At 42.8% G+C, this 12218-nt stretch overlaps 1 protein-coding gene across 2 annotated transcripts in view; it reads right to left on the bottom strand.

The window, feature by feature from the left end:
• CUL7 (cullin 7) overlaps positions 1 to 12218 on the bottom strand; it is a 49112-nt gene that overhangs the window by 12641 nt on the left and 24253 nt on the right. Inside the window, exons 14-26 of one of the 2 annotated variants that reach the window (XM_081322448.1) lie at positions 10489 to 10584; positions 10181 to 10356; positions 9751 to 9884; positions 9474 to 9650; positions 9092 to 9207; positions 7580 to 7762; positions 6117 to 6274; positions 5218 to 5449; positions 4751 to 4922; positions 3971 to 4116; positions 3029 to 3137; positions 2606 to 2802; positions 1244 to 1392 (exon numbers count right to left, since the gene is read on the bottom strand). In XM_081322448.1, coding sequence (XP_081178574.1) covers positions 1244 to 1392; positions 2606 to 2802; positions 3029 to 3137; positions 3971 to 4116; positions 4751 to 4922; positions 5218 to 5449; positions 6117 to 6274; positions 7580 to 7762; positions 9092 to 9207; positions 9474 to 9650; positions 9751 to 9884; positions 10181 to 10356; positions 10489 to 10584 — 2045 coding nt within the window. Of the gene's footprint in view, positions 1 to 651; positions 1393 to 2605; positions 2803 to 3028; positions 3138 to 3970; positions 4117 to 4750; positions 4923 to 5217; positions 5450 to 6116; positions 6275 to 7579; positions 7763 to 9091; positions 9208 to 9473; positions 9651 to 9750; positions 9885 to 10180; positions 10357 to 10488; positions 10585 to 12218 lie in introns of those variants that run through there. The other variant, XM_081322447.1, reaches the window with a different exon arrangement.

Here is a 12218-nt window from a genome sequence, read left to right as displayed (position 1 = left end):
TTGCCAAATTTGTCTTTATTTGGAATTTGTTAATTGATGCGCTTCCAAGATTTTAGATAACATAGAAAGGAATTGAAGTGGAAGGCAGCTGCACTAGGTTACTAGGTAGCTCAAAACATAAACCATGGAAATGTCAGCATCAGAAATACTGTTGAGCAGAAACTTCCATCTCTCATTTTTACATCTCAAGCAATCTACCGCTGTCGGGAGAAAAAGATAAAGGGCTCCCAACCAATTAGTCCTCATAGTGAAATAAGCAACTACTTGCTCATAATGTGCAAAATGCAAGTAGGGAAATCATCTGAAGTTTTATGCCGCAAATAAAATAATAAAAATAAAAAAATGAAATAATTTTCTTAATTTCAAGGTTAAGTAAAAGCAACAGGTACCTGATTTTTTTACTTTGATCTAAAGCTTCCTTTCATCCAATCTTTATCAACTATTATTAGGCAGGGATGCAAGGGTCTACATAAGAAACCCAGGAGATAACAGAAATGCTAAAACCATATTCTTTACCAAGGACTGAAGAGTGTTTTTTCTAGATAAATGAACATGAATTACAAAAACAACACACTCCTTGTTGTAAGGTAGACAACTGCAAATAAATAGAAAAAGTCCACTGTCTTAAAGACAAAAGGCATGCATCAAGCGGAAGATGAATATAAGGATATTATATGAGGATCATATAGCAAAATGGGGTTTCATTACATCCTGTGGCAACACGATAGTCTGGAAATAGCAGTTGTACATGGTGGGGGTGCAGAATGGTTTGAACTGTCTGGCTTTAGAATTGAGCCACCTTGCTCAAGATATACAGAAAAAAGCTGTTGAACTATGGCTCAGGTCACGTCCCCCAACTGTGATTAGGCAGTGGAAGAACAATTCTTTTCAGGAAGAAGAAAAAAACTATTACTGGAAAACTGCTCTGTGCATCACATGGTCAGTTCTTCCCAGTTTGTAATGTTGGAGCATTCTGTTCTACTTGTAGAAAAACCAGTAGAAAGGGAAAAAAAACCACAAGAAACTCCCTATTGCCATACTAACCAGAAACTAGTGCTTTTACAAACAGCTTCCTAGCTTGTTACACACACATACCAAAAGCCAATTTTATCTAAATGTAGAAAATGTCTGTTTCTTCTCCATACAAGGCATACTGGGCACTTTTTTGATTTGCACAGTCTGAAATACTACTTGAGGCTGATTCTTTGGCAGTACTGGGCTTGGAATATCTACACATACATACTGTAAAAGTTGTGGAAAGTTTTCCTGGCGCTGGACAGAACCCTGATTTAACAAATACAATATACAGGACAGGACATCAGCACTGCTGCAGACGTTTCCCAAGAAGTCTGAAGGTGAGGCACATCTCTGTTTGTGGCAGGCCTCAATTACCTGGGAGAGGCAAAAAGAATGAATGGAATTACAGGTAATCCTTGGGTTATGACGACTTGTTTAGCGACATTCAAAGTTATGATGGTTCCAGGGCATGAACCGGGGCAACGTTGGACTGATCACAAACTGTAGCCATTGCAATGTGCCCTTGGCCATGTGATTGTGAATTACAGTAGGTGCTTGGCAACCAGGTCACAATTACAACAGTTGCAGCAACCTACGGTCATGTGATCCGCCATTTCCAACTCTCCCTGCTGGCTTCCCACAAGCAAAGTTGAGGGGAAAGCTAGCAGGAGGTTGCAAGTTGCTCTCGCCAGTCTTTTGCCTTCCCACCAGCAATTCATAGTACCTGTTGTGATTCAGGGTGAGCCTGTGGGTTCGGCAGTTGGGTCGGACGATTCAGAGGAGGAGGAGGCGGGGTTTGGAGAGCCTGCAGAGGACAGTTCTGAGGCTTCGCAGACCTCTCAGCCAGGCCCCTCTCATCTGGTTACGACGCAGACCCAGCTGTGTGAGCCTGACAGCGTGGATGAAGATGACCCACAGCTGGCCCTGTTCAAGGACGCCCGACGCAGGAGGCAGTCAATCAGGAGTAAACAGAGGAAGGCAATGGGGCACCTCGGAAGGAGGCAGAGAGAAGCCACGCCTTGAACTGTTTAAAAGGGGAATGTGTGGGAGGGCTGGTTTGCTGAAGGCAACCGTTTGAATAGCTCCTGTTTTAGTGGTCCATATTTTGTTTTGCTCAGTTTGCTCTGTTTTGGATCTGTTTTGTGTAAATAAATTTGGCGGGCTTACTTCCAGCCTTTTGCCTTTTGTACAGGGGTTGTCCCTGCCTTTTCTGCAGGGCCGGTAGTAGGCTGGAACAGAACAGTACCTACCCTTGGCACATGCCCGGCCTCCTACAGCAACCACCCAGGCTCTTCAGGGCCCTACCTGAAGCAACCTGCCCACAGCACATACTCTTCTGCCAGCAGCTGTCACCCTCTTGCCTGGGATTCCTGCCTCTTTCCATGTTGTGATCACATGAGGTCCTCGGTTAACAGCCGGCATGAGTCTGGGGTTACATTGGCACCAGAACTGCCGGCACTTCCATCACTAAGCAATGTCATGTGACACGGCACTTAACAGCCACATCACGTTAGCAATGCAAATTCCAATCTCAGTTGCCGGTTATAGTGTTTCGTTACCAGCTGAGCTGAATCCTTGCCATCCATACCTTGAACACCAGGCTGTCAATATGTATCTCTTTCTCCTCCTTCAGGATCTGGTTGAGGAGGCAGCAGATGAAGTTCTTTTTTCTCTCCAAAGCCTGGCATATTTTTTCTTCCGCATTCAGGTACATCGGTTTGGGTAAGAGGCACAGGCGCTGATCAGACACGTGACCCAGTGCCTCCTCATTCAGTCTTAAAATACCTGGCAAAGAAGACTCAGCCTTAGAAGGGCAGAAATGTGGGCCTTTCTGAATTCAGCCGCCTCTGTCACACCTAGCCAGAAAGCTCTCTTGTTTCATAACTGAAGCTGGTAAACCAAGTGCTCCATGGGAGCAGCCCAAAGTCAAGAGTTCCACCCAACTTGCTAGAGTTAATCTTCCAAAAGGACAAAATCCTCACTCTCTTGCAGAATATTCCTCCCCACTTACTCTGTCTCTGGGTGAGGATCCCATTCTCTTTTATCAAGGGTTTCAGTGCATGACGTAGGAGGACAGGGGAGAGACCTGTGACTTCTAATAGGGTCTCCACAGAAACTTCCTGAAACCAATAGAAGGAAAAAATAGTTGAGTATGCAGAACGAGATAGGAGAATGCTGTGACATGCAGTCTTTAAACCCATTCTGAGAGAGATTGTAAGTGCAATGAAATTCCCACTTCCAAGACTGATTAGTGCAGTAAAGAGGAAAAGATCCTGGGAAAAGGATTCCCAACACAGCACACACAGACTCAATTCAACCTTACCAAGATTTTAAAAAAAAATATCCAATCCAGATTAACACTTTTAAACCTCAAACTGCAGATCATGCCGAGATTGTTACGATTGTAGAACATTTCAGGATTCTTAACTGTCTCAGAATAGACAAGCTCTCATTAAAATTGGTTTTGTGAATCTATAAACATTTTCAATTAATTTGGGGAGCAGCTATAAAATAAGACAGAAGCCTGAATCAAGCAAACCATCTGGCTGAATACAAGTTACTTCTCACCATTAGGGACAGAATTTCCTTCACTTATAAAAAGGAGAAATTACATTTATCTGCGTAATACAGAAATTGCCTCAAATTGGAGTACATCCAGAATCAATTTACAATTGCGACCTTTGTGTGTGTAACTCTTGGTGATTGCTTGCACTAGTCCATGCAGTTTTCTTGGCAACATTTGGTTTACCATTGCCTTCTTCCTACAGCTGAGAGACTGGCCCAAGGTCACCCAGGTGGTTTCAACCTAAGATAGTAATTAGCTTATGTATTTGCAATTTATTTCTATACTCATACTGTGGTGCACAAATTTCTACTAGGTTTGGGAAAAGCTGCATAAAACATTTTTCACACACACGCAAAATGAGAAATTAGAGGGAACATTGGCTAGGACCTGAGCACTGTTGAAACACAGAAGAATGTACATTTGCAGGGTGGACACCTGCAGGATGCAGCCTTGGTAATCCAGCTCTGCATGGCCCAACCAAGTCCATTCTAAGCGTGGTGGCTTTGTATGCGCCAACCCAAAGCAGCTCTGACCTGCAAGAGATGGAAAGATCAGTGATCAAGAAACACCAGCAAGATTGCCAGTATCAATCTCCTGCATCCTGAAATGGCTCATCAAGAATAGAAGCCTAACTGTTGTAATCTTTCATCTCAATATTACATTTAAATAGTTTCATAATGGCTGGGCAATTTCATCCACATGTGCAGCTTTCAGGTAATCAAAGAACTAGTTCAGGAGTCCCCAACCTTTTGACTCAACTGGAACATTCAGAATGTTACAAACATTCTCACAACATGAAAAATAAACCACTAAATTGCCAGCCATCCTCCATTTGATCTTCTAAGAATAGCAGACTTATACCACATGGCTTATTATACTTCCATTTTTCTTTAATTAAGAACCTTTTTCAAAAAGAGAGATGAGAGTACAGAATTCAGCAGATTCTAGGCCATTCCCTGCCCTTCATATTAACTGGATATCATAATGCTGGTCCTGGATCCAGACAGAATCAAATCTGATGTTTGCTGGGATCTCTAAAAATCTGTCCCAACTCTGTCATTTCTCTATCATCTTTGGGTAAGATAGTGATTTGCTCGCTATCAATTAAGCCGGAAAGAAATAGAAGGGACCCAACAAAATTTGGACTAAGGGCAGTGCCATACTCACTCTGGATGCAGAAGTCTGCAAACTTGCTCAGGTGCTGACTGAGGGACGAGGGGAAAAACCTGATAGGGTCTTTCAGGTAGCACAGTGGAGGGATGGTCCAGCAGAAGGGGGACAATAGCAATACCTTCACCTCTGCCTCTTCTTCCTGTAAGAATGACGTCTCCTGCATCATCTGGGAGCAAAACATATCTAGTATCAGGTTTATGGCTTCTGAAGGACAGCAGAATATTCTAGAAATTAACAACTGGGGAAAAAGATGTGAGGGGGAAAAAACACCTTGACTTTGGAGACTTTAGCCCACAGGTGTCAAACTGGCGACGTCACGTGACGTGTTGCGACGTATTGCGACTTTTTCCCCGTTGCTGGCAATGGGGTGGGCACGGTTTTGGTGTGACGCATCTGGCCTGCCGGCCGGCAGTTTAACACCCCTGCTTTAGCCCTAGAAGAAGCATTCCTATCCAGCTCACCTCTCCCTCTCCCTCTTCTTTCAGTCTTCCTTGCTGATCAGCTTCCAGGAAATGTTTGTCAAGCTGCTGGAGCTGAAAAAGGTGAAAGTCCTGCTGCTGCTGCTCCAGCTCACTCAAGTTCTTCAGCATCTGCTGAGGGTAGCGGCTGGGGAAGCAGAGTCCAATTTGCTCTACCACAGCGGACTCCAGCCACGTATTGCCCAGAGACAGAAGACGTTCTCCTAGATAGTATCTGAACAGATGAGGAAATTTGGGTGAAATAAAAAAACAGAGCTCTCCCATCAGCCTACACTCATTCCCATACCTCCACTGACACCCCGCTTCTGAGATATAAAAAGTAAAGGTTCCCCCGCACATGCGTGCTAGTCGTTTCCAACTCTAGGGGCCGGTGCTCATCTCCGTTTCAAAGCCGAAGAGCCAGCGCTTGTCCGAGGACGTCTCCGTGGTCATGTGGCCGGCATGACTAGATGCCAAAGGCACACGGAATGCTGTTACCTTCCCACCGTAGTGGTCCCTATTTTTCTACTTGCATTTTTACGTGCTTTCGAACTGCTAGGTTGGCAGAAGCTGGGACGAGTAACAGGTGCTCACTCTGTTACGTGGCACTCGGGATTTGACCCGCCAAACTGCTGACCTTCTGATTGACAAGCTCAGCGTCCTAACCCACTGAGCCACCGCGTCCCTTTGAGATATAGGCCTATCTAATTATGCAAGAATCAGACTGACCCACCCCCTCCAGCCCCGTTATCCCTCAGAACAAAATCTAGCACCACACTTGAATTTTTGAGGATGGTTTCATGCCGACTAAAGTACTTAACCACTACTGCCCAAGAACTTGCAACATGAGATCAGTCTACTTTATTTGCAGGTGCAGCAAACTCTCCTTTCCTTTCCCTCACCGATAGAAATGTTCAAAAATGTTGGCCAATTCCAATTCTGCCAGGAAACTGATGGGCTCAAGGCTCTGTTGCAGATGCTGCACCTTCTCTATGTTAGTTGAGTCTGTCCAGCTGTCTCGAATCCATAGGTCAATGTACTGGGCAAACTTCTCGCTCACCTGAAGTCATAGAAAAGGAAGTGCCAGGTGTCGGTCGCTATGTGATGTAGTTGTTAAACAAGTCACACATGACCCAATTTTATAACAATTTTTATCACAGTCATTAAGCAAATCATATGATTGTTAAGTGAATCGTGCGGTTGTTAAGCAATTCTGGCTTGCCCAATTGACTTTGCTATTGGAAGCAGACTGGGAAGATAGCAAATTGTGATCATTTGACTGCAAGATGCTGAAACTATCATAAATGTGAAGTTGCCAAGTGCCCAAATTGTGATCATGTGACCACGGGGCTGGTGCAAAAGATGAGTTGTAGGTGACTTTTCCCAAGGCAGACCTAACTTTGTACCATCATTAAATAAACAGTCATAAGTCAAGAACTACCATAGTTTCCTTTGTGTCACATTAAAAGTTACAACTTAATTATGACAAGAAAAGCATCACCTGTATCATTACATTTGTATGCAAGTATTAGTCAAACCAATCTAGAAAAACATCAAGGAGAAGCATTTTGCCACACAGTTCTTAAAAGCAGCCTCTGACAGCTAATTTTACAGAATGTACCCTACATTTGGGATACTCTGATATCTTATGTCAATGTAACTCAAAGCAAGGAAGACCTATAAAATGTGGTTTGTTAAAAGTACAAAAAAAGTTTGATTCTTAGGCAGGTTCTGAAAAATCACAGCAAGTTGTTAAGGAAGACAGTGAACAGATATTGGGATGTCATTTTCCCTATATAAAATTGTCTCAGAAAAAAACTTAAACTGATAAGAATTTGAGAGAAAATGGTGTTATCTCAAGCTATCGATTCATAAAGGTTTGTCAAGCATGAGCTATGAACAGTTAATTCATTATGAGATTGGGAAGACTGTAAAATAGAAAGTTTTCTGAAGCTCCCTTGCTTTCCTAAATGAGCAGCTCAACTACCGGTACTTCTTATTCATGCGTGATTCAGAGTTACAGTAAATAATTTATATTCCTTATTAAAAAAAGAACACTAGTTATATATGAGCATGGTACATTCAAAAGAAACTTTATACATTTCAGGGATTATTTTTCCTGTTTTAACTTATAATAGAATTCTGTTTCAGTCAATCATCCTGTCTCACAGTATATTTTAAAGGTAAGCAGTTGTGTTTAAGGTGACGGAGATACATAGGTGTTCAAGAAGGTTTGACAGTATATTTAAAATCCAAAATATACCCTGTAATTTTTTTCAGGGAACAGATCTGGCCGTGAGCCTCAGGTTCCCTACCTCCATTCTATGAAGACATCTTAGTTCCCAACCATCCATCCCTTACTCACACGGATAGCTGACAAGAAAGGCAGCTGCACCAAGCCTTCAGAAAAGCCATTGCTCAAGGCCAACGAGAAGGACATCTTCTGCCCAAACAACTCCTCCATGGCAGTACGGAGGTGCTGGTAGATGCTACAGTATCGCTCCACAAAGTCGGGGGCCTGCCAAGACGACTTCAAGAACTGTTTCACCTGGAACCGAAACATATGTAGTATTTTAAAATCGTAACCTTTCTATCCAGTTCAGTGGGACCAAACTCAAAGTACCCTTTGCAGTGCCAAATCTTTTTTTTCATGCAAGACTGATTTTTTTTACAGCTGACTGATATTTTGGAATGTTTTGCCAACATGTCTAATTTTCTATCTTTCCATAACCCCAAAGACCTAAGTAATGCACTGGGTTTTCATTTCACAATAAAAATGGACAACAGAGCCTATAGCAGACAGAGACTTTGGTGTCCAACCGGCCTTTCTTGAAGTCTCTGGATCCTGATGTAAAGTCCTCCTAAGAACGCCTTCACTTTCAACAGCTCACACATACACATGCACTATAAATAAACATGAAATATACATCAATTGCTTGACTGTATAGATAATGTCAGTGCAAAGCCCAGTTTGCATCAGTAGATGCAAAAGCCCTGTACCATATCACCCTTCTTGATGCATAGAGTCACACTCTATGAGACCACACTTGATAAGACCACACATGGAATACTGCATTCAGTTTTGGTCGCCACAATCTAAAAAAGATATTGAGACTTTAGAAAGAGTGCAGGGAAGAGCAGCAAAGATAATTAAAGCAGCCTTGGTGGAGCAGTGGGCTAATGCCTCCTTAAGTAACACCAGCTGCCTGCAATTAGTGCAGGTTCGAGTCCCACCAGGCTCAAGGTTGACTCAGCCTTCCATCCTTCCGAGGTAGGTAAAATGAGGACCCAGATTGTTGGGGGCAATAAGCTGACTTTGTAATAATGCCGCTTGGGGTGTGTGTGAAAGCCCTAATAAGCAGGCATATACATAGAATGAAGGCTACTGCTAAGCTTGTAAGCCGCCCTGAGTCTTCGGAGAAGGGCGGGATATAAATGGAATTTAAAAAAAAATAATTAGGGGACTGGAGACTAAAATGTATAAAGAATGGTTGCAGGAATTGGGTATGTCTAGTTTAATTAAAAGAAGGACTAGGGGTGACATGTCAAAAGAAGAGGGAGTCAAGCTATTCTCCAAAACACCTGAAGGTAGGACAAGAAGCAATGGATGGAAACTTATCAAGGAGAGAAGCAACCTAGAATTAAGGAGAAATTTCCTGACAGTTAGATCAATTAATCAGTGGAACAACCTGCCTCCAGAACTTGTGAATGCTCCAACATTGAAAGTTTTTAAGAAGAGATTGGACAACCATATGTCTGAAATGCTTTAAGGCTTCCTGCCTGAGCAGGGGGTTGGACCAGAAGGCCTCCAAGGTCCCTTCCAACTCTTATTCTGTTCTGTTCTTATTGCTGAACATCATCTTTCAGCTACTCTTACCTGTTGTTGCACAACATCTTTCCAGCACTGTGTGATGCCTATCAAACTGGTGGATTTTTTCATTGTGGCCTTTAGAGTTCCTGATCTCAACTCCTTATTCTTGGCATTCTTCCTATCTGCAAAGGGAAATTTATACAGCATTTAGAAAGGCTTCTGGGATAGAGAAGCAATAGACAGCCAAGTAACACTCTCCAATTTTCTGTGTCCTTTAAAGTTTTCCTCTGATCAAGAATGACTTGCTACTCCTCCATCCCACCACAGTCCTTCTCTAATGACCATACAACATATTCATGGAATTCCCATCACTATTATCCCTCTCTTAGCTTTGTGAGGATCATCTGCCCATTTTATACTTTTATTTGTCCCATGGAAGAGGACTCACTGCATTGAAGAGGAGACTTCAGCTCTTCAGGCTCAGGGCCATTGGGATCCCTATGTACCAGCATATGGCTCAGACGCCGAACACGGGAATTAAAGGTAATATTCTGGCTTGTGGCTGCCGCCAGGTTTTCCAAGTATTGGCTTAGGAGCCAAGACATGGGGCTGGTACCATTGGGGCCTTGAAATCCAGAAAGAAAAAAAGAGAACAATCCACAACATTGCCGAGAAAGAGGAAGAGCAAAGGCTGCCAAGACTTGTGATTGGAGAGGAGCCCATACCTGGAGAAGTGATTCTCTGCACCAAGGGAGTGATCAGAGCTTCCCAACAGGTCTTGCCTAGAACCTGGGCAGCCTCATCATCAGGAAGGAAATGAGTGGCAAATAGTTCCTCATGGCACAAGGCACTGTTCAACCTGCATTCGGAAAGGGGTGCAGACTGAGCTTTTTATTTTGGGGGGGGGGAAACAAGAATGAGTACATATAGATCCAGTATAGCAAGTAAATGGGTATGATAGGGAGGACAGGAGTTTGGACAATATGATGGATATTAATAAACAGGATAAGGAGAGGAAAAGATATCCCGAGAATAGTGATGCTCTCCCACTAAGCAGTTGTGATCTAGGAAAGTGCTCTGAGACAGTCTTTGCTGACTCCCAGGCCAGCTCCCCACCTCCAAAGGACAAAAGACTTCCATTAGGAAAGGCCTGACCTGTTAAAAAGTTGCAGCAACTGTATCTGATCTGCTGAAATTTCTTGGCACCAAGTGTGTGCTTTGGTAACATAGAAGAGGTGCGTGCGCTGGCACAGCTGCTCCCTGAAGATGGGCCAGAAAGTGGGCTTGGGGCCCATTACTTCGATGCCACGCACACGCGTATCAATGCCACCCTGTGGATAACATACGGTACTGTTCTAAGTCAGACTTCCAACCTGGCATACTCCACGTGCATCATGTCTGCTTCCTTCTCAACTAGAGAGTTGCTCTTCCTGTAAGAACAGAAGGAAAGCACATCTGCCTACCTGCTGGCAACGCTTAATCTTGATCTGTATGATAGGCCAGAAGTGGGTCATGTTCTCCAATAGGATCACTCTGGTAGATAAAGGTGGGACATTTACCTTTGTGGAGAAAAAAAAGGATGTCAACTGTGTTAATGAAACTTTGATGATGATATGGTGAAAATTCCTATTCTTCAGGTAGAAAAAAAAAGAACATGAATCCAATTCCTGACTGAAATGGTATGAACAAAATGTCCATTCACAAAAGCCCTTAACAAACAGGCCTTTCAGAGTAAAAAACAAAAAGTCAGTTTCTATGACAGAAATTTGAAGAGACCACAAAAATCTGAGGTTGTAGAATGATATGGCATCAGGTGCATTTCTACAAACACAACATTCTGAACATGTCCCAATGTATCTGAACACCCCCAATAGGCTGGTTAAATAAAAAATCAAGGCCATAGAAATGCAAGCTGACTGATCATCAATAAGCAGAATGCTTTCTGTATAGAATTTTAAAGCATCTATATAAATTGTATTTAAATGAATTACATATGAAGTTAAATGAGCAGTGAGGTGGGCATGTTTATTGAAGACAACAAATTATTTTATTGGAAGGAACGGAATTCCAAACTCCAGTCTCTTCAAACTTAGAGTACAGGTTTTAAAATAGTAAATGTGATTCCTTGTGTCAGACTTCACACTAGGACACAGCAGTGAATCCCAGCTCTTCAAACACAACTCTTAGTCAATGGTTGGTTTATTTTGGTAGAAGATTCTCTGACTGGATTTGATTAAAGAAAAATCTATTCTACAGACTGGAATAAACATTATATACAACATGATTTGCCTTCTGTGGTGCAAGGAAATCAGAGTTTATCTATACAAACGTGGTTTTTATTTTGAAAAGGCAACTGGACTGATTTTTCTGAGGGGAAAAATGATGACCTGGATGACTGAGAATCTTCATAGCTTATCTATATGATTGTGCTCCAGAGTTTAAACTGTAGATGCTTTCCTTGCCCTCAGAAATTAAAGGATATTTGATTGTGGTAGAGCTGGACTTTGGAGACAGCCGAACTGTTTTAAAGACTGATTCTCTGTACCTGGAAATAGCTGGTTCTTGCTTTCTCTCATCTTAGCCCTTACATGGTGGGAACAACTGTAGAATGATGGCTGAACATTCTAGACTTGTATAACTACCAATGATATCTGAGTGGTTAATATCCAAAAATGGCATCATGAGATAGAGTGAGCAGTTTAATGCCAACATCAATTCAGCACACATAAAAGCAAATCTTTTGTGCTGGAAATAATTAAAACTATGACTGCCAATATATGTCTCCATATAAATACAGGGACACGGTGGCTCAGTGGGTTAGGACACTGAGCTTGTCGATCAGAAGGTTGGCAGTTTGGTGGGTCGAATCCCGAGTGCCGCATAACAGAGTAAGCGCCTGTTACCCGTCCCAGCTTCTGCCAACCTAGCAGTTCGAAAGCACGTAAAAAATGCAAGTAGAAAAATAGGGACCACTACGGTGGGAAATACTTTGGCCACCTAATGAGGAGGAAGGACTCACTGGAGAAGAGCCTAATGCTGGGAAAGATTGAGGGCAATAGAAGAAGGGGACGACAGAGAATGAGGTGGCTGGATGGAGTCACTGTAGCAGTAGGCGTGAGCTTAAATGGACTCCAGAAGATGGTAGAGGACAGGAAAGCCTGGAGGAACATTGTCCATAGGGTCGCGATGGGTC

This window comes from Vipera berus (genome assembly GCF_964194415.1).
Source record: "Vipera berus genome assembly, chromosome: 1".
NCBI lineage: Eukaryota > Metazoa > Chordata > Lepidosauria > Squamata > Viperidae > Vipera > Vipera berus.
The sequence above is the reverse complement of the archived record's forward strand: the minus strand, read 5'-3'. Positions and strand labels throughout refer to the sequence as shown.